The sequence below is a fragment of the Hippoglossus hippoglossus genome, chromosome 7 (genome assembly GCF_009819705.1).
Source record: "Hippoglossus hippoglossus isolate fHipHip1 chromosome 7, fHipHip1.pri, whole genome shotgun sequence".
Lineage (NCBI taxonomy): Eukaryota > Metazoa > Chordata > Actinopteri > Pleuronectiformes > Pleuronectidae > Hippoglossus > Hippoglossus hippoglossus.
In genome coordinates, this window is record NC_047157.1 from 13,846,520 (window position 1) to 13,871,260 (window position 24,741).

A 24,741-nucleotide genomic window follows, 5' to 3' on the forward strand; every position below is an offset into this window, starting at 1 on the left:
TGCATCATGCAGCTGAATACCCCTAACCTCACCCTCCCCTTCCAAACATGAAGGAGAACCTGTGGTAGACTTCAGTTGTCATAAAAACTCAAAAGGTGTTTAGTTTGTCCAGTTTGAATGACTGTAAAAAAATAAATAATAACATGGCGGCCTCCGTAGAGAGGACCCGCTCCAGATGTAAATATAAAGTGTTTAAATATAAAGGGCCCAGTCTAGGGTACAGAAAACCACAATTTGAACAATTTAGATGAAACACACAAGTGAAAGCATCACTAGGATTATTTTTAATTCAATTTCTGCCAACAGATCCCTTTCGCCTAAATCTTACACACTGGACCTTTAAGTGTGGGCTGCCATTATACAGTGTTACATTAAACGGCCTCTAATGTATACAATGCCTGTAAATGATAGAGTCTGGTGTTTTACACATAGGCAGCTGAAGGTCAGCGGGTTGACTGGTCCAGGTCACAGTGTTGTGTTTTTTCGAGGGTCTGTGTTTGTTGTGTAACGACCTGCGATAGAACAAGGTGCCCGGCACGTGTCCCTACGTCACGGACAACACCCACGCCCGGCCCTCTGACGTCAGCGCTGGTTCCTCATCAGCTCATCGAGCCGCTGCCCCCTTCGCTGACAGCTCCTCCGACCCGGCACAGAGAGAGGGATCGCCGGCCGCTCATCGGGAACACAACCGGTGCGACCTCTTCTTTCACGCGGGGGACAATTTAAACAGAAGCACAATACGAGGATGCTGGCTGCATGAAGAGAACGATGGCACAGAAAGACACGCTGCTTCATCTTTTCGCCGGGGGGTGAGTCACATTAACGATACCACTCCAAACCGGCGTGACGTTATTAACACGATAGAGGAAAACGAAACGTGAAGATTGGAACCGGAGCTTAAGCTTCGCTGTCTCATCTGTTTGAAACAATAGAGAATTCACGCTTTGAGCTAAAGGTTTCCTAGCCGCCAGCCGGCATGCTAACCAAAACACCTAAAGGCGAGCTAGCTCGTGTTAGCATAGCACAACGACTGTACTCTCACTACGTTCGCTGCCCTTCACCAGCGGACACATTCGCCACGTGAAATCATCTGTGTGAACTTAATTCACACCTCAAACTTATAACATGACCAACGTTAGCAAGGATAGCGAACTTTTCTTTTATGTCTGCGCGTTACATCATTCCGGAAGTTTGCTAACACCGCGTAGCCACCGTTAGCTAGCATGTTGTATCCAGGTTGTCGGTGAGTTTTGAGTCTGAAAAGTCGTGTACAAACTACCGGGGGTTATATTTAATACGTTATGTAGACGACTTGGGCTATAACGTGTAACTCAACACCGTGAGTTAGGGGCTAGCCAAGTCTCCTCTTGGCCGACTGGATGCGGTGCAGTCTCGGGAACCGTTGGCCTTTAGCTCGGTGTTACGTGAGACTGTGCCCGCAGGCAGCTCCGTGTTCTGCCGCCACAAGCTCATGGCCACCTGGCCGAAGAATGCGAACTGTTCCCAGCGTATAATTCCACACAGGACCGGGTCACGAACATGCGCTGGGTGCACAGACTGTATAGAAAGGCTGGATGACTTCCAGTGCATGTTGAGGTCACATTAGAGCAACACAGGCTTGTTAAAAATGACGCCATTTTACCCTTGAAATGTTACGTCGTGCACAAGTTTTGCTGCCTTTTGTAGTATTGGTGATTTGGCCTGAACATGTTTTTTTTTCATTTTTTTTATTGTAAATTCAGTTGTGTTGACGACTTTGTTGTTGTTTGAGCTGTATCCGGCTGAAGGTGTGCAGTTCCTCCAGTATCTGTATGTAGTAAACATTTACATAAAAAAAACCAGCTGAGCTTGTATGACAGCCTTTCGCCTCTTCCTTCATTATATGTGCAACAACACCAGGGATGTCACTTCAGGCCAACGCACGCATCCATTCCCCGCTGTTAATAGCCTTTCTAATAATTAGAATTTCGTCATTCCATGGTTTCTAACGATCAGATAGTCCGGCTAGATGGGGAATGATTAGTAAATGGACAATTGGAAGTTTGACTCTGTCCTCCAGACACCAGACAGTTCAGAGGCTTAGTTTAATCTGTTCCAGACTTCTAAGCCTGTCACTGATACGTTTGTGCTAGTGAGACATGTAAAGAACAGAATGAATCAAAAAGTTGTGAGGACATTAAAAAGTGCTGCTCTCTAAAAATAGTCTTCCTCAGTGCAATAGGAACGTCTGAGCCACAAAACACTTTACCAGATGTGTTGGTAACCCCGTATTACCACTGCTAACTATGGCTTGGTCCTGGCTGCTCATGTGTGTTACGATCAGAGGGGGAAAAAGTGTCCTCAGTCAAGGTTCATATGGGTAATCATGCAAAAGAAATTGAGCACACTGTTCTAAGCAGGTTAACCATTGTACTATCATAACAAACACGCATCTATTGGCCAGCGGGGAATTGCTTTCAACCAAACATACCCAAGGCCCATAATTCTAATTTTCCCAATTTTATCAATTTGCAGGTGTAGTGGTACGGTGGGGGCCATCGTGACCTGTCCCCTGGAGGTGCTGAAGACACGGTTACAGTCCTCTGGCCTCACCCTCCGGCCCATCTTCCAGGTCCATCTAGGCACCTTAAGTGGTACGGGAGTTATTCGACCGGGGCCTAGCCTGCTGCAGGTCCTACGGTAAGATTTTTGTGTGTGCAAAAACAAAGTGTGAGCTGTCCATTGAGGCATTTGTATTTCATTATCTGCATGCCAAGGCACAAAGTGTTCCATCCTCACAGTTTTTGTACTTTGATCTTTACTCTTTTGTAGTTGCAGTGTGACTTGCTGCTATGTGAAAACCTCAGTGTTTAGATGCGTCTGTTGTGTTGACTGAACAACTTTGTCAAAGTAACTTTTAGTCTGTGGAAATGCTTTGGGAGAGCCTGTCATTTGCTCCCTGCTTCATAGTCCTGCTTTAATAATCCTCTCCTACATAAAAGAGAATCAAGAACACTCTTTGTATTTAGTTTCTTTAATCAGCTGTTCGGGGTAACACTAGTCATGCTTTCCCAGCAGGCTTTAAGGTGTGCTTATAACAAGGTGTTCTTGGAAATGGCTCTATTGTGAATGTGCTTAGGTTGGAGATGCTTAAGAGCAGCCTCAGTAGGCCAAATGGAAGGAGGGGAGGTTTTTAGTAGGGGGCTGTGTCAGTGTTATATTACACTCAAAGGACCATGGCCACATAATTAACCCGTCTGAACTGGTGTCTTCTGTAGCTGAGGCCATAAAAGCTACTGGCATTTTTGTCTTTGGAGAACAAATATTTCCGTGTCAGTTCAGGTAGTTTTCTAGTTTTTCAACTTACTTGAACTGATACAGATTCTTGTTTTCAGGGCTTGTAGAGGGTTGTCTTTGATAGGCTCATATGTGTAAAATTCATATTGGACCTGCAAATAGGTAATTGTACATAATTTGTTCAAAATGTGTTGGGAAGTCGAATGCATGTTGCACTGCTTTAGCGCACTACAGAACACAGCAGCAACTGCAGTTGTAACCACCCCTTTTTTGGCCCCGGGCAGACCTGAATATCATCTGGAGAATGAAGGTTGCTATTTACAAAACAGACACAAACTCCCTGGGATGTGGCTGACGTGACAAGCCAAGAGCTGCAAAAGGCACTGGGTTCAGTGAATAAACTTATGCAAAACCAGCTCGAGTGTACAGGACTGGTGTAAATTAATCCTGCCTTTAATAGAGCCTGGGATAGTCAGACTGACATATGAAGAGACAGTTCAATATGTACAGTTGTGTGTATGAATAAAAGTCTGTCAGTTATTTCATTGTATGATGGTTTATGTCTCTGCTTTTATTTCAGATCAATTCTTGAAAAAGAGGGACCAAGATCACTTTTCCGAGGTCTGGGACCGAACCTTGTTGGTGTGGCCCCCTCAAGGTACAATGAAACCCATTTGAGTTGCTCAAACATATCAGGGTTGTCCACCTCCACTACCATCTATACCAATGTTCTTTTTTCATAGTCAGAGTTATTGATACCTGCTCATCACAGTGCAAGTTAATGATAAAAACACAAGGAGGTGTCCTTGTTATTCTAAAACAATGAACAAAGCTGAGGCCAAGAGGGTCACAAAGTGAAGCAATGGTGATTTCTTAGCAGTCTTGTTTCCGTGTATAAGGACACTTCAGATTGTACTATACCACAGCCGCTAACAAAATAAAACCAAAAAAAGGAGGAAGCTGTGTTTACATTTTACTCTTAAATTGCTGAAGACACGAACTGGCTGTATAAACAGGAAGCTGTTGCCATGACAATGATGTTTGAGTCCCCCGCCCTCCTTACAGAGGCCTAGTCCACATTAATGAGTTGGTGTCCACATAATAGAGGAGCGTGGACACCAGTTTTTATACCTAATTAAAGAACAATAAAACAATTTAGGTTTTACAGACGCAGACTGGCAATGAGAATAATCTGGAGATAATTGAGCATGTTTAAATTTGTGTCTGGAACTTTTAGAAGAAGTTGTATCATGTTTTTGCATGGAAGCACCTTTTTTAAGTTTCAATTTCACCTTGTTTCTATTTTGGTTTCAACACAAAGTCAGAACTTTGCCCCGTTGGCTCATGGTTGATTATGTTGAAGGTAAACTTCCATACAACAGTAATATAGCTGTAAAATGAATTGTCCTAATTCATGTGCCATTAAATGTTGATCAGACCTTTGAAACGTTGTTAAAGTGGAAAGGGTTACGTGTTCGGGTCTACTTTTCCCATGGTTAATGAGTAGCCACAGCATGAGCCTTTGGTCAGTAACTCACTGTCCCTCTGTTCCACTAGCCAGCTCGAACACGCTTACATTCAGAGCAGCTCAGTGGGTATCTGTGTTGCCCAGTGCTTATTCAGCCCATTCTGGTGCTGTAACGGTTTGTTCCAGAAACCAAGCAGAGAGAACAGGCACCGGGAAACCGACTGCTCTGGACACACTCTCATAAGCCCAAATTGAATCATTTGCATATTTGAACAGCCATATGTAATATCACGTTCACATATTCAAAACATCTAAGCACTGTGTGCTAATCTTTATAGCTGCTTCTGTTCAGACTTCTCAACAGTTTGTTCTTTATTTCAGAGCCATTTACTTTGCTGCGTACTCAAAATCGAAAGAAAAATTCAATGGGCTGTTCGTCCCTAATAGCGGATTGGTGCACATGTCCTCTGCTGGTGTTGCAGGTGAGAAGAGTGCATGTTCCCCTTTGTTATATAAAATAACGTGGGTGCCATCTTGAGTCTTTTTAAAAGCCTCTGAAATGAACATTATCAACTTCAGAAAGGACTACATTTTTAATATTCCTTGATTGTATATCTGACTGAGCAGTATATTTTGCAGGTTTTTATTTTGTGTTCCTATAATTTCCCTCAATTGGCCTAACAAAAACATTTTCCCTTCACAACTTTGTTAGTAATTACTCTGACGAGGTGATAGTCTTATTACCCTGTGGTGTAAAACGGTATATTCTTTGGTCACTTTTCCTCAGCTTTCGTTACCAACTCTCTGATGAACCCCATCTGGATGGTGAAGACAGGATGCAGCTGGAGAAAAAGTGTGTACTCTCTTTATTCACTGCCCCTGTGTGTTCTTGCATTTTAACCCAAATCTTTAGACAGACTGCGGTTGTAAAACAATCTGACTATTTTAGGGGCTTTGCAGAGGGTAAAGGTAATAATGTGACCTTTCAGCTTAAACTGAGCCTGCCTTCATGGCACTGACCTTGGTTATACTGTGTTTAGACGGAGCGTGTGACCTGGCGCCATAAATACACAGTGCTGACGCACTGTCCTGCGTCCAGGGGAAGAGTCTATATTTACATTACAGAGTACGGGCAGTAGTATCATGTGATGTCACATGCACAAGTCTTGTCTTTGAAGCACTTGTCCTGTAACACAACTATGGCTTTATGAATGAAGGGGCAAAGGATTCCATTATTTCAAACCAAATTCAGTTGAAGTAAAATTAGGTACTAATTCCAACAAATGGGTAAACTCCTTGATTCCCATGTTGCAATTTTCATATCATTTAAAGTAGACAATGCTTCAAATGCAAAAGCTGTTTTTCTCAAAATGTATAATTGTGCTTGGGTTTGGTTGTGATACCTTGTGCTGGGGATCTATCATAATGTGATTTTAGCACTAATGAGCCTGACCTGTCTGATCTTCCAGAGCCAGAGGAGAGAAGAAGATGAATGCACTGCAGTGCGCCCGCTATGTTTACAGAACAGAAGGGATCCGCGGTTTCTACCGAGGCCTGACTGCATCTTACGCCGGCATCTCGGAGACCATGATCTGCTTCCTCATCTACGAGACACTGAAGAAACATCTCGCCGAGAGCCAGTTCGCCTCCGCGAATGGCGAAAAGGAGAAAGGAGCATCAGACTTCCTGGGTTTGATGATGGCGGCTGCTTTTTCAAAGGGTTGTGCGTCCTGCATCGCCTACCCACATGGTAAACACTTGTATTCATTGTTTTTCCCTTGCAACAACCGAATATCACTGTAGAGTAATTCATATTTAATTAAATGACTAATACTTTTTTTGTGCTTTGTCTCCACAGAGGTCATACGGACGAGGCTGCGCGAGGAAGGCAGCAAGTACAAATATTTCTTCCAGACGGGAAGGTTAATAGCAGTGGAGGAAGGCTATGCAGCTTTTTATAGAGGACTCATTCCACAGCTAATTAGACAAATCCCTAACACAGCCATCGTCCTCTCCTCTTACGAACTCATTGTCCATCTGCTGGGAGACTCCAAGTGAAGACAAGTTGTGAAGCCAATGATGGTTTCCTCGCACGCAAAACTCAAGTCACACTGAGCAAGAGACTTTTGAAGATGTAGCACATACTGTTCGAATTCTGATGTGGTGCTACAGAGACTTTTACGGTGGAACTGAAGCAGATTGTACTGTTATCCAAAGAGCTAAACAGATTATTTTATTGAAAGCTTGTTCGGAGTTTATCAAAATAATTCTTGGAAGTCGTGGTACTTACTGAAACTCCAAACCTGTGAAAAAAAGGTCATCTACTTAGACGACTAGTGTTAAGTTAACTAAGTTATTTTATGTTTTGTTATTTTATGACAGTGTTTGTTTCCTTTTATCAGTGGTGAATGTCCCATCACACACAAACACACACACACACACACACGGGTTGACTCGTTAAGTTATCAAAGGGAAGTTATTCAGATGCAGTGCAAGTAATATTGCTGTTCCTTGCAGTGTAATGACCACCGACCATTTTGAGATTTCTGTTTCACAAATACTGTTCTGGTTTTGAATTACAGAGAAAGCTATCATATTTTTCATTAATATATATATATATATATAAACATATATATATACAGATTTATCTATTTTTTCTTAGAAAAAGATGGTCATTGTTTCCAATATAATAAGAACTTGGATGCTTATTTGACCAGTAGTTCAATAAACTGCATCAAGGAAATGATATGAGTCGTTGGCTGACACCCAGTTGAGAAATGTGCTTTTAGTTTGTCTTACACGCAATAGTAGTGCAGGGTTGTTGCACTGTCACTATGGCTCAATAACTGATGACTCTAATTATGTGAGGCAATAGTGTGCTGGTTCTGTTTTGAAAGCCAATTATACCGATTGATTCATTTAGTGAGGACTTTATACCTGGTGATAACATTAGGATCTGGATAAAAGACACATACAATACCAAGACTGAAAAAAGGAATCTATAGTCAGAGATTTCTTTAGTGAATTTAATTTTATTCCACTTTTATAACTACGGTAAATTTCTCTACATACAAGCATAGTGCCTTTATTACAGTAAAGGCTCTCATTTGCTTGTAACTTGTGGTTATACTTCGACTGAACATCCAGAAGTGTTTCCCAGACATCATACTGTTATTTGCTGAGAATATGTTATTGTTTCTACTAATGTCCCAACCTCAGTCGCTTGGATCTGAAAACAACTCTTCCACTATCTCTGCATATCATGCCTATAAAAATGATTCTCCCCGTTGGACTTTTTTCATGTTTTAATGTTTTACAACATGTTATAATTTTATGCCCCTGATCAGCATGAAAGATTAATGCCAGCGTGACTTTACTCAAATCCATATAGTGCAAATATAAAATGCCTATCCCATCTTTAAAAGCTATGTTTTTATTAATAATGCATACATATAAGAATTGAATGCTTCAATTTATATTTGAAAGAGTCTTCAGGGAACATGGATGGACAAGTTTCAAGTCTGGTTACAACTCTGGGATTAAATTGAGGTCTCGGCCCATTTTCAGTAAAGTAACATTGTTGTTCTTGGAGCCATCCCTGTAGCTTTGGCTTTATATTTTATACTTCTCACATGGAAAATAAATCTTCCCAAGTTACAGCTCTTTTTCAGACAAGCAGGTTTTCAGGAATTCTTCTGTATTTTACTCAGCCTTTACAAGCCTTCCAGGAAATGAACACAACTGAGGTAATAATGAGTCACTCAAAGTGGGAACATATTTGGTCATAATAAAGGAAATGAAAAAAAATCCACCCTGGGCCAGAGAAGAGCCAAGTCATCTATTACTGGAAAACAATAGGAAACGAAAAACATGTCACGAGACATTAAAAGCACGTCTCTTTATGTGCCAAGCCACTAGACCAGTCATACATGCATCAGCAAAAATGACTTCCTCCTGTTGTGGTTTCTGTTGATTCATCCACGTTTTTGTACATTGCCAGGAAGAACAAGCTTGTGACTGAATAGCTGTGAGAAGACTGCAGCAGGAGTTTTCCCAAGTGAAATTGAGACATACTTGCTGTTAGTGTTATATTTCTGAAAGGTCACATCTACAATCAATGCTTACCTGTTGGTCGTTCTCTCTGTGACATGTATATACAGCGTATCACTTTCTTACACCTGCAGTGGCTGTAATCAGCCCTGTATGACCATGATTCCAAGATGTTTAATGTCATATCAGTTATACAAGTATAATCATTGTAGGGAACACTGAAGTGGAAAAAACAAACACAAACAATGTAATATAAACATGTATGTATATAATAATGTATTTAAGTAAGTAATAACATAATACACATAATACAGAGTAGCAATAATAATAAGATATACAGAATAGAAATGTATATTTACAATTTACCAAATTTACTAAATTCAATTTACTAATACAAAATAAATATGCGATAACATTTCATTATGACGTCATTATAAAGACATGAGAACATATAAATGTGTAATTACAGTGAAGGCTGAATACTTAATACAAAAAATCTACTTGCATATAATATTGCACTCTGTGTGTGTGCATATGTGTGAATGTTTATTTTTTTAGTTGCACAGGGCTGATTGCACTATTAAACATAAAAAAATACATGTATAATAAACAATCTATGCAAAAGTAAAAGTAAATCTGCACAAATGGATCTAAGCAAAGCATAAATATAGAGCAAAATTCAGTATCACTACTTAGCTGAACCTAAGACTGTGTTTTGCACAAAACAATAACTGTGTACTTTGTCCAGCATCATGGGGGCCCTGTGACTTCTGATAACTTTGATTTAAGATGAGATGTCCTTGCAGCCAGTAGAAATGGAACGATTACAGTAAGCAATAATACTTGGCTGTCGTCAGTATAACTTTAATATATACTTGAAAACCTCTTAGTAAGGGGTGATTTATACTCTATACAGTTTTGCTGTAGCGGAAAACTGATTTACTTCAGATTTACTCTGTGGTTATTAGGGAAAGGGGTTAAAAACAAGGTGATACAATTAACAAAAACAACAACAATAACAAAGCATTTTATTTCACAACACCTTTCTAGACACCAAAGGAGACATTACAATATATCATAGATACAATTTTAAAAATAAATAAAATCCTACTTTAAATCAGATTATGAGAGACACAAATACATACAACATATTGAACACAATAATAGTTAAAAAGTCAAAGCAAATTTAAGAAAGTCTAAGGTTTGAAAAAAATTAAATATCCTATTTTCAAAAGATGAAAGTGTTTACAAATAAAGTGAGAGACTCACAACATTATTACCTAAGGGTTCAAATATTTAATTTGTTTGATATCTCACTGATCAGGGAGAAATCCAAACATTTTAGAATATAGGACAAGATGGTGACCGAACAAGGGACATTCACCATCCTGTCCTATATTCTAAAATGTTTGATTTCTCGCTGGCCAAAAGAAAATTGCTATAATCGATATCTGAGAAACTTCCTCCACCCTTGTATAATTTGAAGGTAAAAGTGACTCTCTGGGGCCGCAGGCTGAGTGATCAGGCCCCGGGGCCCCTGAGCCCCTGAGCTCCTGAGCTCCTCAGCAGAGTCGTGACCCCCAGAGCAGATTACCGGCCTTTAGAGCTGCTCTGCGGCGGAGCAGTGACCTCTGTCTGCCGCAGGGAGAAGAGCTCAGCGGCGGCGTTAACTCCCGGACTGTTGACGTGATTGCGGGGGCCCTGACGGCAAGGTAGCTCACCCAGCGTCACCCCGTCACGCAGCCTCCCTCCCCCGGACATGTCTCTGCTGTGAGAGCCACCAGCAGCCTCTCTCCATTTCCCAGATCCATTAATACAATCACTGTCATCTCCTCCGCGCTGCTCTTTTGACAACGGTGTCTTTACCCAACTTCCGCCGCTAAGTGCTAGTTGGTCAAAACTTTAGCCGTTCGCTAGCTCTTAGTACAGTTAACCAATCCGAGTCTCTCCAGCACACCAGCTAGCTAATGTCTTGTGCGGTCCTTGTGTTTGAACGGCGGCCAGCACCATTGCCGGGACACCGGGCATTCTCCCCCCCCGGGCGGCTGATGCAAGGGTGAGGGGAACGATGCTGAGATTCCTTCACATCCTCCTCCTAGCAGGTGAGCTAAGCTAGCCAACGGCGGTTAGCCTGCTAGCTAGGTCTGAGGCAGCAGCACCTCGGTAGCTTAGGGGATTACGCAATAGGATAAACTGTACCCGTTACTCTATTTACATTAGAGACTTAGAGTGTTTTATCTTATTTGTGACTTAAGACACATTATCTTGTAATTGTAGTGTTAATTCACACTAAGCTTCTCTTTAGCTTAATCTCGGACCTGTTGGTTCCAAGTAGTAGCTAGCACTGGAGTAGCACTTGGTTTCTAGTGAAATAAGTTTAATTAAAAAAAGTATAGTATATGTATATATGTATGTGTTGTTCATTTGTAGGCTGTAGTATGTTAAACAGCTGAGCTCAACCTCACTGTGGCTAAATAACGGTCTGTCCACCTTTTAACTGTTTTATCAATGGGTTCAAACTATTTTATCTATAAAATAACAAGACAAATTGGTGATGATATTTCCACTTTCCTGTTTCGGTTTTTCTACGCCTCTTGTGTCCTTGCTCCTATTTTGAATTTATTTATGTCTAAACTATGACAAAGTTTGTACCTTGACTGTCAGTAAACACATAGATATTTCCATAATATCCCCTTTGTATTAAAAAAAAAAAAAAAAAAACTTTACTTGCACAGTGGATTCATGTTTGTTCTCATCTATTTCTTGTATATATATATATGTTTGAATATGTTTCAATAGAAAACAAGTAGAATAACGGTATATCTAAATCAGGTTTAACCAAATCTGAACACTGAGATTGGGTATGTTCATTGCAGGACTTTTGTATTTGATGAGCTGTATTTACTAGGCTATAGTTAGGTGTAGTTAACAGACTGCTAGCCAAAGAAGCTTTTATTGTTGCCATTTTGAATGGAATTGAAATGTCAGATAATAATAATACCATGTCTGTAATGTCCTCCTCACAGGCCTCTTAGGTGTTCTATGGGATAGAGTCGATGCTTTTGGTAAGTGTGGGATTTCTCTGCCTCATCCTCACACTCTCCCCACCCTGTCTGTCTCTAATGCTGCTTTCAGACATGCACTGAACTCCAGACATTCTCCTGAGATTATCTTGAGGGCCTGTATGTGACAACGCGAATGTCAGAGTCCGTTGCTACATACATGTCTGGCTGAGCTCACGTGAGAACACAGCAGGAAAATGTCCGGGGAACTCAGGACAAGCAAGTGGGCGTGTTGATGACGGTTCTAACATGCGCTGGACACAAAACAGGAAAAAAAACCTCCAAAATATTCCAAATCAGGATGAAAAAGAGGAGCCATCCACGTAATATATGCGGACAAAGATGTCAACTTGAAAAGACAACTAGATTTGAGAGCCCTTGGTGATAACGGGTGACGCCGGTTTATTGTGATATAAACAAAAGAATTTGATTACCACACCGGAATTTATACGTCATGTCCTGCCTCCTGCATGCTCTACTCAGACCCTGCATGCTCCAGAGATTTTCCTGTTGTTGTGTACACATCTAACTCACACAATCCCTCGCTGCATTGTTCATGAAATCAAAGTCCAGAGAATATTCAGTCCTAATTGTCACACTATCTGCTGGAGTTCATCTGGGAGAATGTCTTAACAAATTTTTCTCTGATCCACAGGTGGGGTCAGACTAGTGGATGGGGAGGACAATTGTTCTGGGAGGGTGGAGGTACTCCGCCATGACAGGTGGGGGACAGTTTGCGACCACGGCTGGGACCACCGGGAGGCTGACGTCGTGTGCTTGGAGCTGGGCTGTGGTTTAGCTGAATTGGCCCTTCATGGTGCAAAATTTGGTGAAGGTAGTGGAGCCATCTGGCTGCGCCACGTCCAGTGCACTGGTCACGAGTCCAGTTTGACACGCTGTGCTGTCGTCCTCCACAGTAACTACTGCACCCATGAGAATGATGCAGGGGTGAAATGCTCAGGTGAGAATCTGACAAGGAATTTTATTTACCAAGGAGTACTGCCAGATGGTTGACTGATTTCTGCCTATTGATTCATAGAGGATATACAAAGCTCACAGTAATACAGTCATGACAGGTTTCTCCATTGAACCTAACTTAACATAATAATGCAGACATACCTAGAAAACACAAAATTTATCTGGGACACTGAGGCATGTCAATTTGTTATCCGGCAAGAGTATATAAGGGTTATGGGTCTGATTTGACCAGCATCTATTTTCCACCAGTCCATTAATCTGTGCAATTATCCCAAACCTTCAGCATTAGCAGAAAACCAATGTCTGTTTTGACAGCAACAGTCTTGACACATGAGGTACTTTATTGGAGTCAGTCAGCAGAATCCCTTTCTGTCTGCAAAAATCCCTTTTAGACTCACCTCTTTGAAACCTCTTTAATGCTTACCGTCTCTGTCTCTACCTAATTTATGCATCACTTTCGACAGAAGTTTATGAATAAATGTACAGAATGTTTGGTTTGATACGAGGTGGGCTGGGCAAAGAAATATATACTTTATTGGGGGAACAAGGACGGAATCAAACGTAAAAGTAGGATTGTACAATGAGATCTGTTGGGTAACTGAAACACTAGGATAGTATTTGAAATAGTCTGCGTGCCAGCATGGTCTTTGATAAGCTGGGTACAGTCCATTGGATCATCCTCACATTCTGAGGTTAACCTGTCTTTACTCACAGGTACCCTTTTAACGCCCACCCTCACCCTGCTGTCACCTCACACTGTGTTCTCACCCGGGGAGGCCGTTCGCTTTGGCTGCAGTGTGCTGCTGGGTCACCACCTCAGTGACCTCCACTTGTACAAGCAGGGAGTGTCAACGCCGTTGGTTACACAGAGGGCGGACCAGACCCACACCGGTGTGGAGCTCACACTGTCCGACATAGAGACTTTCCACCAGGGCAGCTACAGTTGTCGTTACAGGATCAAGGGTGGCTTCCCCTCTCAGCTGCTCAGCTCTCCACCCAGCAACTCCATCAACATCACCGTGGGTGAGTCATAACTGCAATGTCTAATCTTCATTAACTTTATTGCACCAACCTCCAGTCTCATAACTCATTGTTCTATTGCACAATCTGATCAAATATTTGATTTTCTGTCTGACTCAACCTAAAGGATTTGTAACAATTCAGATTAAAATTTTCCTTAAATCACTTGAATCCGTTTTGTTCAAATGTTATTAGATGTATTTATCCCTAATACACCAACATTTTGGATTTGAGAATGGAGGTTCATGGATGATCCTCAGGAATAGTAAATGTAACCAAATAATCTAAACTCAAAAGCCAAATTAATAGCTTTTCTGAGCTTTCGATCGCATTCATGTGATGAGCTCCATCTGCTAAAGAAGACAGTGAGATGTGGTCTAAAGCTGGTTAACTGGATCTTTTGAGTTTAGGTTATTCTGTTACAGTGCATACAATTGTGATATTAAAATGTGGTTGTTAATATCACATTTATTACCAAATTTATAAAAAAGTTACAACCATCAACCGTTTTAGGACATTAATCTAGTCAAAGGTAGTAAAATCTGAGGGAGAGTCTCAGATGATCTCAATGACCTCTAACAACCTATTTGATTTTCATCTGATCCACAGTGGAGCTCTTGACTCCCCAACATTGGTACAACACGTCCTCTGAGGCCCCGGCTGGTTCCGTCATTAAAGGCCACAATTTTAACATCACCTGCTCCACCCTGCAGCAGTACCCAGGAGGTTCCTTCCAGCTGCGTCTGATCCGGTCCAATGGCACCGTGCGCCAGTCATTACCTGCCCTCACCCCGTCCGTCACTTTCACTTTTTCCAACGCCCAGAGCGCCAACGAGGGCTACTACTACTGCCTGTATCGGGTCCAGCTGGGTGGACGCACCTTTGTTTCCAGAGAAAGCCAGCCCCTGCCTATAGCCATAAGAGGTGAAACTGATAGTGTTACAGACTATAAAGATGTGCTAAGATTAAGGTATTGTGTAAATGATGAATTATACTATAATATGAATATTACATCATTTAGAGTCTATATAGATTTCTTTCCTGGCAGTTCTTTATTGTACAGATTTGATGTTTTGTATGAAGTGTAATTCTTTCTATGAAAACATACCCTGAATATAACTCTTCTCTGACCCCCAGACCCAGATCCACTATTGAGTCCAATGGTGATCAGCTGGCTTGTGTCTGGCCTGACATTTGTGGTAGCTGTCATTGTTATAATTATTGTGGCCAAGGTACTATGTAACAAGGAGAAGAAGCCCTCTGAACTAGAACGAGAGACCAGAACCTGTAAGTTCCTCCTTCGGATTTCTTTATACTTCAGACAGTGACTTTTAGAAGCCGTCCCTGTATGTGTATTAATAGTAACAGATGTGCTTCTCTTTCCAGGTGTGGACAACACTTATGTTGCCTTATCAATTAACAAGCTATAATGGGGTACGCAAGCAACAGAACAACAACTAAAGGTACTGAAGGTCACGATTCTTACACTAACACTTATAAAGTGTTAAGTATTTACCACCCTATCTTACAAGGGTTTACAGAAATATATCAAAGGGTGTTTATTATGTTCTTGTATCCAATTCCGGACTGATCATCAATTACATTTTTGTGAGTTGTTGGACCTTCTAGTTCCAGGGGTATTGAAAGGTCCAGTATGAAGGATTTAATGGCATCTAGTGGTAAAGTTGCATATTGCAGCCAATTTAATACCCTTTGCCTTACCCGCCCTTTCAAAGCATGGTGGCCTTCAGGGAGGTACCATTAAAAGTGCAAGGTTACAAAAACACAATTATTGGTTTCAGGTGATTCAACACGTTAATCTCTATTTTCTAATTCTGAAACCAGCTTGGATACACCAGTTATGATTTTGCCATTTCCTATATAAAGAAGATGAAAACTCAACAAAGATGTATTTAAATAGTTTTTACCTCCAGCTGTCAATAAGCCACATTAAATCTACTTAGATGTACTGTCACAAAAGAATAAAGCAAAACCACTGAGGATGGGTGGATACTGTTTATAGTCACTATATTTGACTCTGATTGTATCGATATTCTTAATTGTTCGAGGTTGGTGAATTAATGTGGTGCGTTTTGTGTTTGTCCTTTGAAGCAGAATCACTAGTGAGTGAAGCGTCGGAAGGATCCCACTGTCCTACCTTGATTCAGACGGCACGTAACAAGAGAACCAAAAGGCTCGGCTGGTCGTCACACACCTTTTGACTAAAGGCACCAGAGGGACCCAGTTCAGAACAGTCTGGACGAGGTAGTTTCCACTGGACACTAACATAGACCCAAGACTGTACTAGTTTTCTAGCATACCAAACTTCAGACTAGTGTCACTGCAGGGAAACAATGGATAGAACTGGCTATTACAGATTGTATTAGAGTGAGATGCAAGCTAATGGCCACAGAAGACTGAGAGACAGGAGAAAGTACTTCCAAGTCAAAGTTATGGTTCAGGTTGTTCTTCAGATTCGCTCACTTGGTTACTGCCATGACCCCAGATGTATGGAGTGGGGCAATTACAACTAAATGCTAAACTGGGGAAAACTGTGACATGGGTTCTTCAGGTCTCTGTGTATATGCAGCTCAAAAACATTTGTATTTATTACCAGGTAACACTAATGACAGGCTCAACTAGCTTTCTATGTATTTGCTTCCACAGATCAATGATCCTTAAAGGATTAGAAAATTGTTTTTTGTATTTTAAGTCTAACCCTACTCTATATGTCATAACATGTACATTACTGCACTTAGAAGTGTCCAAGTAGAAACTGAACTGATAAAAATGTTGCTGTTGTAGGAGCTTCTGGTTTCAATTAGTTTTTTTTATGGTATTACTGCATGTATTATGTAGTTTATAGCATCAGATCAAACTACATAAAAGGAGAAAGCTATTGTCATGAAATGCACAGTATAGTTTCTTTATTTTTATACCTCCGTTATTTAAATGTTAAATATTGCTTTTGCCCCTGAATAAAAGCCTTTTAAACTTGTTAACGTACACAAGCTCTTTTATATTTTTTAATTTTGAAACTGAAGTACAAAACAATCCACATCAAACTCTGTATGCATGTATTTGGTACAAAAGTGCGATATCTCAGAATTACTTCTCGTGAAACAAAGCATAAACATGGACATAACAGCTTGAATAAACACTTCAGATACAACTTTTTACCCGACTAATTTAACACTGAAAACACATCAACAATTATATCCCAATTATAACTGTGAAACTGCTGAGGCACTTGAATTACAGCTGAAAACTGTCCAAACTGTATTTTAATGTAATTATTTATTGAATCAAAGGACGCATGCTTAGAGTATTTAACTACCAGGGTCTGATTAGTTTTTTTTTTTTATAATGTACACAGAATGATATACTGGCAGACACTCACAATACCAATCACTATAAATATGTAAAATTTTTGGAATACTAAAAAGATCTGTACCTTTTACACATTGTGACATCAGTTTTTAAGATATTGAATATAGGAAAAAGATATATTTAAAATTTTGATTGAAATCACAATTTCTTGATGGCATCTGATGGTCCCTTTTTAAAAGTAATGTGTGTGTGGTTAAATGACTGGATTTTAATCTTTTAATTAATTGTGCATGAATATTCTATGTGAATTGCTGAGGTGGAGTATTCAGGCCAGTTTTCTGCAGTTTGTGATGCTCAATGTGCCAAATATTCACCATCAGTGTGACTTCTTATTTGGAAAATCCACTTGAATTGCTCGCATCAAGATCAGTGGATAGTAGTAGTGTTTAAAATGTCGTTTCTTGGCACATTTTGCACCAAGTATCACTGAGTACATTGTGCTTCATCAGATGATACTGCAGCTACCTGGGTATCCTCATCTGTTTTTGTAGAGCTGCGATACTGACGCCTGGTGACAATCATGTATTTTACCTTATAAACCATAAGCGGGCTAATAAACTGCAATATAACACACACAAATATTGCATAAACAACAATTTCAGCAATGTCTAAAATAAAGGCATTGACCCAAAACACATTCCTTGAATTGAAAACACACAAAGTGCAACAGCCCAATAATGGAGCGAGAATAAAATACTATCATTCTAACCCTTTGAGGGATTCATTTGTCTCCATGCTGGAGAAAACCAGTAGAGGAAAACTGCCACGGCCAAGAAGAACACGAGCTGAACCCACATTGGATGAGGGGGGGGACGACTTTGGGGCTTCGGAGCATCTTGATCAGGTTTCATGGGCGGAGATTTCAAGGAGGAGCCTCTGTAAGTGGACGGCGTGTCATGCATGTAGTGCCTGTACAGCAGATCAGAAGAGTTAGGCTACATCATATTAACATCTCGCTAATGAACTAGCAGCAACCAAATGCCAACCTGTCACCATCTTTGTATTAATTCACTTACTCATCACCAAAATCTCTTCCTCTGGATTCAGGCCTTGCCCTCTGGTACGTTGAGTAAGACGTCCTGTAGAAAGCGACATCAAATGTAACCGTGAAGGTTTTGTTCAACCTTGGTCAACAAAAACCCAAACAATTATTAGAACTGTAACTTACTCATGTTCAAGTTCCCTCTCAGCCCAATTGGATCTGGAGCTCAGGTAAGACCCTCTGGACAGATGGAGAAGAAGTAAAAATCATTCAGATTATTATTAGCTTTTTGATTACATGAAACAGAAGTAGTGATCATAAAAAAGACAGAGTTTAAACCTAGGAGAGCAACATAAAAACCAACCTGTCAGCATAGTCTCCACTCTCATTCTTAACCTGCAAATCCAGGAATCAGAGAACAAAGTCTGCTTTTTACAACAGTGCTGATATAAACAATGCATCTCTTTAACTACTGCTGCAATTCATTTGAATGTACTGTCCTGTCTGCATCTCTGGCTCTTCCATGGGATGCCCTGCTCAATCCGATTTTTAAAGACGAGTATAAAGTCCCATTTCATTTAGGACAAATATGTGATATGGGCCTATTTTAAGATTTTATCCTTCTGGCGACAAAATATCAACTGGTCACTGAAACTCCAAGGTGAAGTGCCTGGAGCACATTTTTACAAGAATTGGTTAGTGGAGAACTTAAACAACATTTAACAGAATGAAGATGACTTTTAGATTGATGATCATATGGTCGATACTTCTGTAAACTAATTGTAGCTGTAAATGCAAAAGAAAAGGCCATTTTACTGATATTCATTATACAATAATTATTTTTATTCCCATTCAATATAAATTAAAGTACCCTCATTGCATGATACAAGTTTTGCAAGACTGACATGCACAGATGCATCTATCATCCTGTCTGCTTGTGTCATCCACAGGTGCAGTTATCGGCTAAAATATCATCAGGAGTAAAATTTTTCCCTGCATCCCTAAGCAACGAAAAAGATAAATTACACTACAACTCAGATTCAGGAGGCAAGTAAAGAAAAACAAAGCACCCGGAGGCAGATGGGACAGAGATACTTACTGGTGTCCTGTAAACATAGGTGACTTCATCCTCTGTAATAAAAAACAAGTATCACACTAAATGTCAGGAGAAGAAGTCCATTATTTATATTATTATATCATAAGACTTGGGAGCACATTGACTGCTGCTCAGTAACATTTCAGATTCGGGCAGAAGTTCAAATGCTACTGTGGCGTCCAAATCAAATTCTTGTCAATTCAAATTTGTTTTCCTTCACTTTATGTATGTTACTTATCCTAAGATAGAAAAACTTAATATTTGACTGTAATAACCCTGATGAACTAATGTTTGGCTTCACCTCATCTGAAAGGGAGGTTGGAACAGGTTGGAACCTGTATGGCCAGAGTAAGATTACCTTTTAAAGGAAGATATTTAGCTTCTAGGACAAACAAGATGTAACAGAGAGTAGTATATACACTCACTGAGCACTTTATCAGGAACACCGTGCAAATGCTGGGTATGGTCTGATTTCTTCATGGCATGGATAACTTAAAAGAATCTGTTTGGGATTCTGGTTCATGTTACAGGGACCGCTTCACATTATTTCTGACGATTTATCAGAGGCCCATTCATGCTGCTAATCTCCCGTTGGACCACACCCCGAAGGGCGTTCAACTGGATTCAAATCTGATGACTCGTCGTCATGTTCACAAACCCGTTTGAGACAATTTCTGCTTTGTGACGTGGAGCATTATTCGTATTAAAGGGATAGTTCACCCAAAAATGAAAAATTCACTCATTATCTACTCACCACGTTGGCGATGGAGAGGTAGGTGAAGTTTTTGAGTCACCAAAACACTTGTGGAGTTTCACGGGTAAACAGCATTGCAGCCAAGTCCAATACAATTGAAGTAAATGGTCGTCCATACGTCCGTAAGCCCCGGCATTCAAATATGACTCGAAACAAGGTCATTTCCACCATGATTTTATCCTCCTCTGGACACTTAGGCTAAAACGGGGTGCAAATGACCTTGTTTTGTGTCAATTCGAAAGTCGGGGCTTACGTACACTTGGATGACACCACAGGAGCAGTATGGAGGCATTTTAAGTTTTTTTTTTGTTACGTTTGAAGAATCGGTCGCCGGTTAATTCAATTGTATTGGATTTGGCTGCTACGCTGTTTACCCCTGAAAGGTGTTTAGTGGACTCAAACACTTCACCCACCCTCCACCCTGCATAGTGGTGAGTAGAAAATGAAGTGAATTTTCATTTTGGGTGAACTATCCCACTAACTGAAGCTCCTGACCTGTATCTGCATACTTGAATCACTATGCTGCTGCCACACGATGGCCGATGGATCACTGTATGAATAAACAGCTGTACAGATGTTTCTTATAAAGTGCTCAAATATGATTGTTTATACGCACAATAACAACACGAATCATTCCTGTACATATGCAGCCTGTTCCTCAGAATGGAGTATACTTGTCTGTGAATGGAGTATCAGGAGAACATATATATACCCTCTTCTCTGTAGTAGGTCTTGTCAGGTGAGGGTTTACTGTACTTGGCTCCTTTCCCTTGGCCATGGCCTCTTTCAGCTTCTTCTCATACAGGACTTCTGGTGGTGTCTGAGAACAAAAAGCAGGATTAAGGAACAGGACTGAGGTGACAGACGGTGACTGACAGTAGCAGCAGGACGAGCAGGAGGCCTGTGAACGGAACAGCCATAAACGTGGATTCGAACTCGGACACAGAGTAAACCAAGTGAGCCTCTCACCGACCACAGGTCCGTGTCTGATCCCGAACTCATCGAGCAGCTCGCTGATCTCTTGCGCACTTTTACCGCTCAGAGAAGACATTTTCTTTTTCACTCGCTTTATTCGCTCAAACCGCGAAGTTGTTATTTAGTTTTAGTGTCGTTTCTGTTGAGCTGTACTTTCTCTCTCTGAGTAAAGACCGTAAACTCCGCCCGCCTAAAGTGAGCGGGAGCTCGTTTTGAACTCGCGGGCAGCACGGACTGGTAGTTTAGGGGAACAAACAGAGGCTTAACCCCGCCCTTGTTTATTGAGTCAGGTGTATAAAAACATTCGCACTTTCCGTCTGACACTACATCATTTCCGGTTGGCAAATTCTTCTTTATGGTTTCTATTTTTATTCTGGTAACTTTTAAAAAACGAAGCAGCGCTACCAGCAGGCTGATAATAATAGTTACTAAAGCTAACATCAACACTCGTGTATCGGAAGTCAATGTTCTCTCATCACTAATGTCACTAACTTGGAGTTTATGTGACACAAAAAGCCTCCTTCCACATTGTTTTCAATTTTTTTATAGTGATTATTATTATCTTAACATTTTATTCATAGTAGTTAAATCCAAATCCACCATTTTAACAACTTGAAGCGGTGTGTTGCTATTGTACCTGCTAATAATGAGCATAATTTCAAGCAATTTGCATAATGTTGGCTAATTTAGTTTGTATTAAAACTGTAAAATAAATAAATACAATCAAACGATTAAAGCAGTTTTGAGTAAATCACAAGTTTGGTATGTAAAAGCTTTATTCTTATCAGTACTTGCAGTATAGAGTAAAAAGCAACCAATTGATTTTTTTGCAAGCGTTTGAAGTACATAGAAATTCTTTGTTACTTTCTACCACAAATAATTTTGAATTTCAATAATTGTCAAAAAATACAAAAGAAGTAGAGGCCTTAGCTATAGGTTCATTTAGCCCTGATTTAAAGGGAACATGTCTTATCTATGGTTTATGTTACACATACAATGCATATTAAAGATAATGATTTCCAATTATCAGTATTTAGCATTTTACACTGCATTTGTAGCATAACATAGCACAGCATAACATAGCATAGCATAATGTAGCATAGAATGGCAAAGCCTGCAATTTAGCATATAATAACAATTTAGGTTTGTTTTGCTAAACATAGCAAAACAAAGCATAGCATAACATAAGATAGCATAATGTAGCATAGTATAACATAACATAGCACATCACAACGTAACATAACATAACACTAACATAACAACATCCTAATATAACATAATATAACATAACACAACACAACATAACATAACATAAACATAACATAACATAACATAACATAACATAACATAACATAACATAACATAACTAGCCCCAGATGAAAAAGCCAGTCTGGTAGGTCTGTGGCCAACCAGAACATCAGCAGTTCCCATCACTATCACCCAGACCCATCTTCAGTATCGACTTCAGCATGCGGAGACACTGCAGAAAAAAACAACAGAATCAATTGAGGCACAAACACACAAAGTAAATGTTCATCAATAACCAGTGGGAACGGGACCTTGTGTCTTCTGCTACAGATTTGTGTCTGACTGACATCCTTCTCTGGCTTGCTCTCTGGCAGCTCAGTGTCTGGGGGATCACAGACCGGTATCGTTGGCAGGATGTCGTCGGGCTCTTTCAGTTCCTGGTCACAGACAACGCAGTAAAACAGTGTGTATGTGGTTCTGTGTGTTCTCATTTGTTACCACATGCAAATGATCATACGCTCTCACTTCAGATGTTTCTCCAGAGCTTGGGTCGTCCTCTCGGTCTGTGGAGCTGCTGAGTGAATCTCTGTCACTGCTTAGAAAAGAGGAGAGAGACACAGTTGGTTTTGGTTGCGTCCATCACACATCAGGTTTGTTCTAACAAAGTTTGATGCAGAAAGAAACTCTGCTTACCTGTCAGTTTCATAGTGAATGACTTGAGACAGTGGATCTGCACAAAAATGAACTTTTGTCTGCCTCTCTAGAAATATGCACAAATGTAAAACGGATAAATTGTGGAATACATGTGAGACATTATTTAGTAATAAAAGCTGTAAACCCATCTCCACTCACCTTCTCTTTCATCCTCCCCTTCACTTCATTGTAAAACCTGAAGAAAGCCTTAATTCTTCTCCTCCTCCCGGCTCCTATCCTCTTCATTTTCATCATCTCCCAACTGCTCCAGCTCAGTAATCCCAGAGGCCTGGACCCTCAGTGTTGAAGAAGAAGCTGTCATCCAGGATCCCTGGTAAGATGGACTTGTGGATTTGCTCTCCTCGCTCTGTACGACTGAGCAGATGTTGATGTCTTCTGCAGGACGCTGACTCACACGTGAAAGAGCTGTTTCCGTTCTATCTGTGTCCTCTGCGGTTGACAGGTCCTCAGACAGGATGGAAGCAGTGTTTGACATGTCGAAATCCCAACTTATGCTGACATCTGCTGGTTCCGCTCTGTTGTTTGTGATGTGATGGTCGTCAGACATGCTCCACCTGGAAGGGGCAGCACTGCTTGCTCTGTAAAGCAGAGTGTCCTCCAGTTTCTTGTCATTTTGAAGATCATGCAGACACTTATTATCTAAGAGTTCCTCGTCTCTCCTCTTCACCTCAAACTCATCATCACTGGAGCTGTAGGATTCACTCTCACCTGTCTCCACCCGACACATTCCCAACAATCTCTGTTTTTCCTCTGTTCTGCCACATCGTAACTCCTGAACACATCAGCATCCATCTCCAAATCTCTGCGGCACAGATACCTGCCTCCCTGCTCGTCAGTGTCCTCCTCTGTTCCCATCCATGTTACATCCACCACAGCTCCTTCCACACAGACCTCCTGCTTTGCCTTCGAACCACTGTCGGATGTATGAGGCGAGGCGCTTGCCTGGGAATTACTTTCCAATTGTTTGACTGCATCTTCTACATATTCACATGAAGAAAAGTCTGAGGGATAATCTGCAAAGCCCTCACCGGCCTCTTCATGCTCCTCCCCTGAGAAAGCCTCCATTTTCTCTACATATTCCTCACCATCAACTTCAGCAATGAGATCCTGCAGATTTTGCCCTGATATGTCCGGAAATGCCAGAGTGGCGGTCGCAGGCTCACCTCTGTAAGGACTTTCAACATTTTCTTCTTGTTTCACTCTCATGCTCTCACTCTCACAATCAGACCCTTGCTTGGCTCCTTCACTTTCTCGCTCATCCTGTTTGATCTCATCACCTTTTGTCATCATCTCATTGCCACGTTCAGGGACTCGCTCGAAATAGGACACCTCCTCATCACTCTCGTTGTCACCTTGTTCCACTTTTCTAACTTGAGGGTTTTCAGCACCCTGCGGGGCCAGAGGGAGTCCCTCAGTAAAGATCCTGTCCTCTTCATGACCCAAACTCATTGCTGCAGCAAACTGACATCAATATGTCTCCTGGGTTGTCTCCTGTGCCCTCGTCCTCTTCCTCATCCTCTCCCGACACATAGCCTTCAGGTTCATAGTCTCCATCCGAGCTTGTGTAATCTTCCTCTGGTGGACACCGGACACCCTGAAAATCTTTTTTATCTTCAAATTGAACTTTATCACACTTTCACTCGTGTACATATCTTCAGGATCAGTGCTAAATAAAACTGCAGTTGCACCAGTTCCTTCCTGGTGCAGATCTCTGTTTTTCATCAGCGA

The 24,741-nt window shown here is 40.9% G+C and overlaps 3 protein-coding genes and 1 pseudogene across 5 annotated transcripts; 2 read left to right on the forward strand and 2 right to left on the reverse strand.

Moving 5' to 3' along the window:
• Nucleotides 1-585: 585 nt before the first annotated feature.
• On the forward strand, nucleotides 586-8,874 carry slc25a33 (solute carrier family 25 member 33). The gene is given in 8 exon segments (XM_034589757.1): nucleotides 586-809; nucleotides 2,515-2,679; nucleotides 3,857-3,934; nucleotides 5,126-5,226; nucleotides 5,532-5,573; nucleotides 5,576-5,597; nucleotides 6,214-6,494; nucleotides 6,603-8,874. Coding segments are annotated over 8 exon segments (942 nt in total). The 5' UTR covers nucleotides 586-756; the 3' UTR covers nucleotides 6,803-8,874.
• A 1,452-nt stretch (nucleotides 8,875-10,326) lies between these two features.
• si:ch211-150o23.3 lies at nucleotides 10,327-16,854 on the forward strand. Of its 2 annotated transcripts, none has more exons than XM_034589527.1 (8): nucleotides 10,327-10,896; nucleotides 11,821-11,859; nucleotides 12,512-12,817; nucleotides 13,549-13,857; nucleotides 14,464-14,778; nucleotides 14,992-15,141; nucleotides 15,241-15,317; nucleotides 15,967-16,854. In XM_034589527.1, exons 1-7 carry the CDS (start codon nucleotides 10,863-10,865, stop codon nucleotides 15,282-15,284), a joined length of 1,197 nt encoding a protein of 398 aa, XP_034445418.1. In that variant the 5' UTR covers nucleotides 10,327-10,862; the 3' UTR covers nucleotides 15,285-15,317; nucleotides 15,967-16,854. The 2 variants fall into 2 exon arrangements, with proteins under 2 accessions (XP_034445418.1, XP_034445417.1); XM_034589526.1 differs by having other exon boundaries at nucleotides 10,328-10,896; nucleotides 15,970-16,847.
• LOC117764075 lies at nucleotides 16,760-22,469 on the reverse strand (annotated as a pseudogene). The gene is made up of 7 exons (XR_004614330.1): nucleotides 21,046-22,469; nucleotides 20,789-20,896; nucleotides 19,326-19,357; nucleotides 18,591-18,622; nucleotides 18,413-18,466; nucleotides 18,261-18,323; nucleotides 16,760-18,153 (listed from the first exon to the last, which is right to left on the reverse strand). The product of XR_004614330.1 is annotated as an uncharacterized LOC117764075 (transcript).
• A 195-nt stretch (nucleotides 22,470-22,664) lies between these two features.
• Nucleotides 22,665-24,649, reverse strand: LOC117764076 (the record flags this gene model as incomplete). Its single annotated transcript, XM_034589531.1, is given in 5 exon segments — nucleotides 22,665-22,736; nucleotides 22,825-22,894; nucleotides 22,993-23,059; nucleotides 23,152-24,448; nucleotides 24,450-24,649. Coding segments are annotated over 2 exon segments (972 nt in total), but the record flags the coding sequence as incomplete, so codon positions are not given.
• Nucleotides 24,650-24,741: the final 92 nt, after the last annotated feature.

What these genes read in the sequence shown, in the direction of transcription:
- si:ch211-150o23.3 (XM_034589527.1), top strand. Translation starts at nt 10,863, where the DNA reads ATGCTGAGATTCCTTCACATCCTCCTCCTAGCAG. An exon ending in TCACATCCTCCTCCTAGCAG is followed by an intron (nt 10,897 to 11,820) that starts GTGAGCTAAGCT and finishes TCCTCCTCACAG; the next exon opens with GCCTCTTAGGTGTTCTATGG. An exon ending in TGCAGGGGTGAAATGCTCAG is followed by an intron (nt 12,818 to 13,548) that starts GTGAGAATCTGA and finishes CTTTACTCACAG; the next exon opens with GTACCCTTTTAACGCCCACC.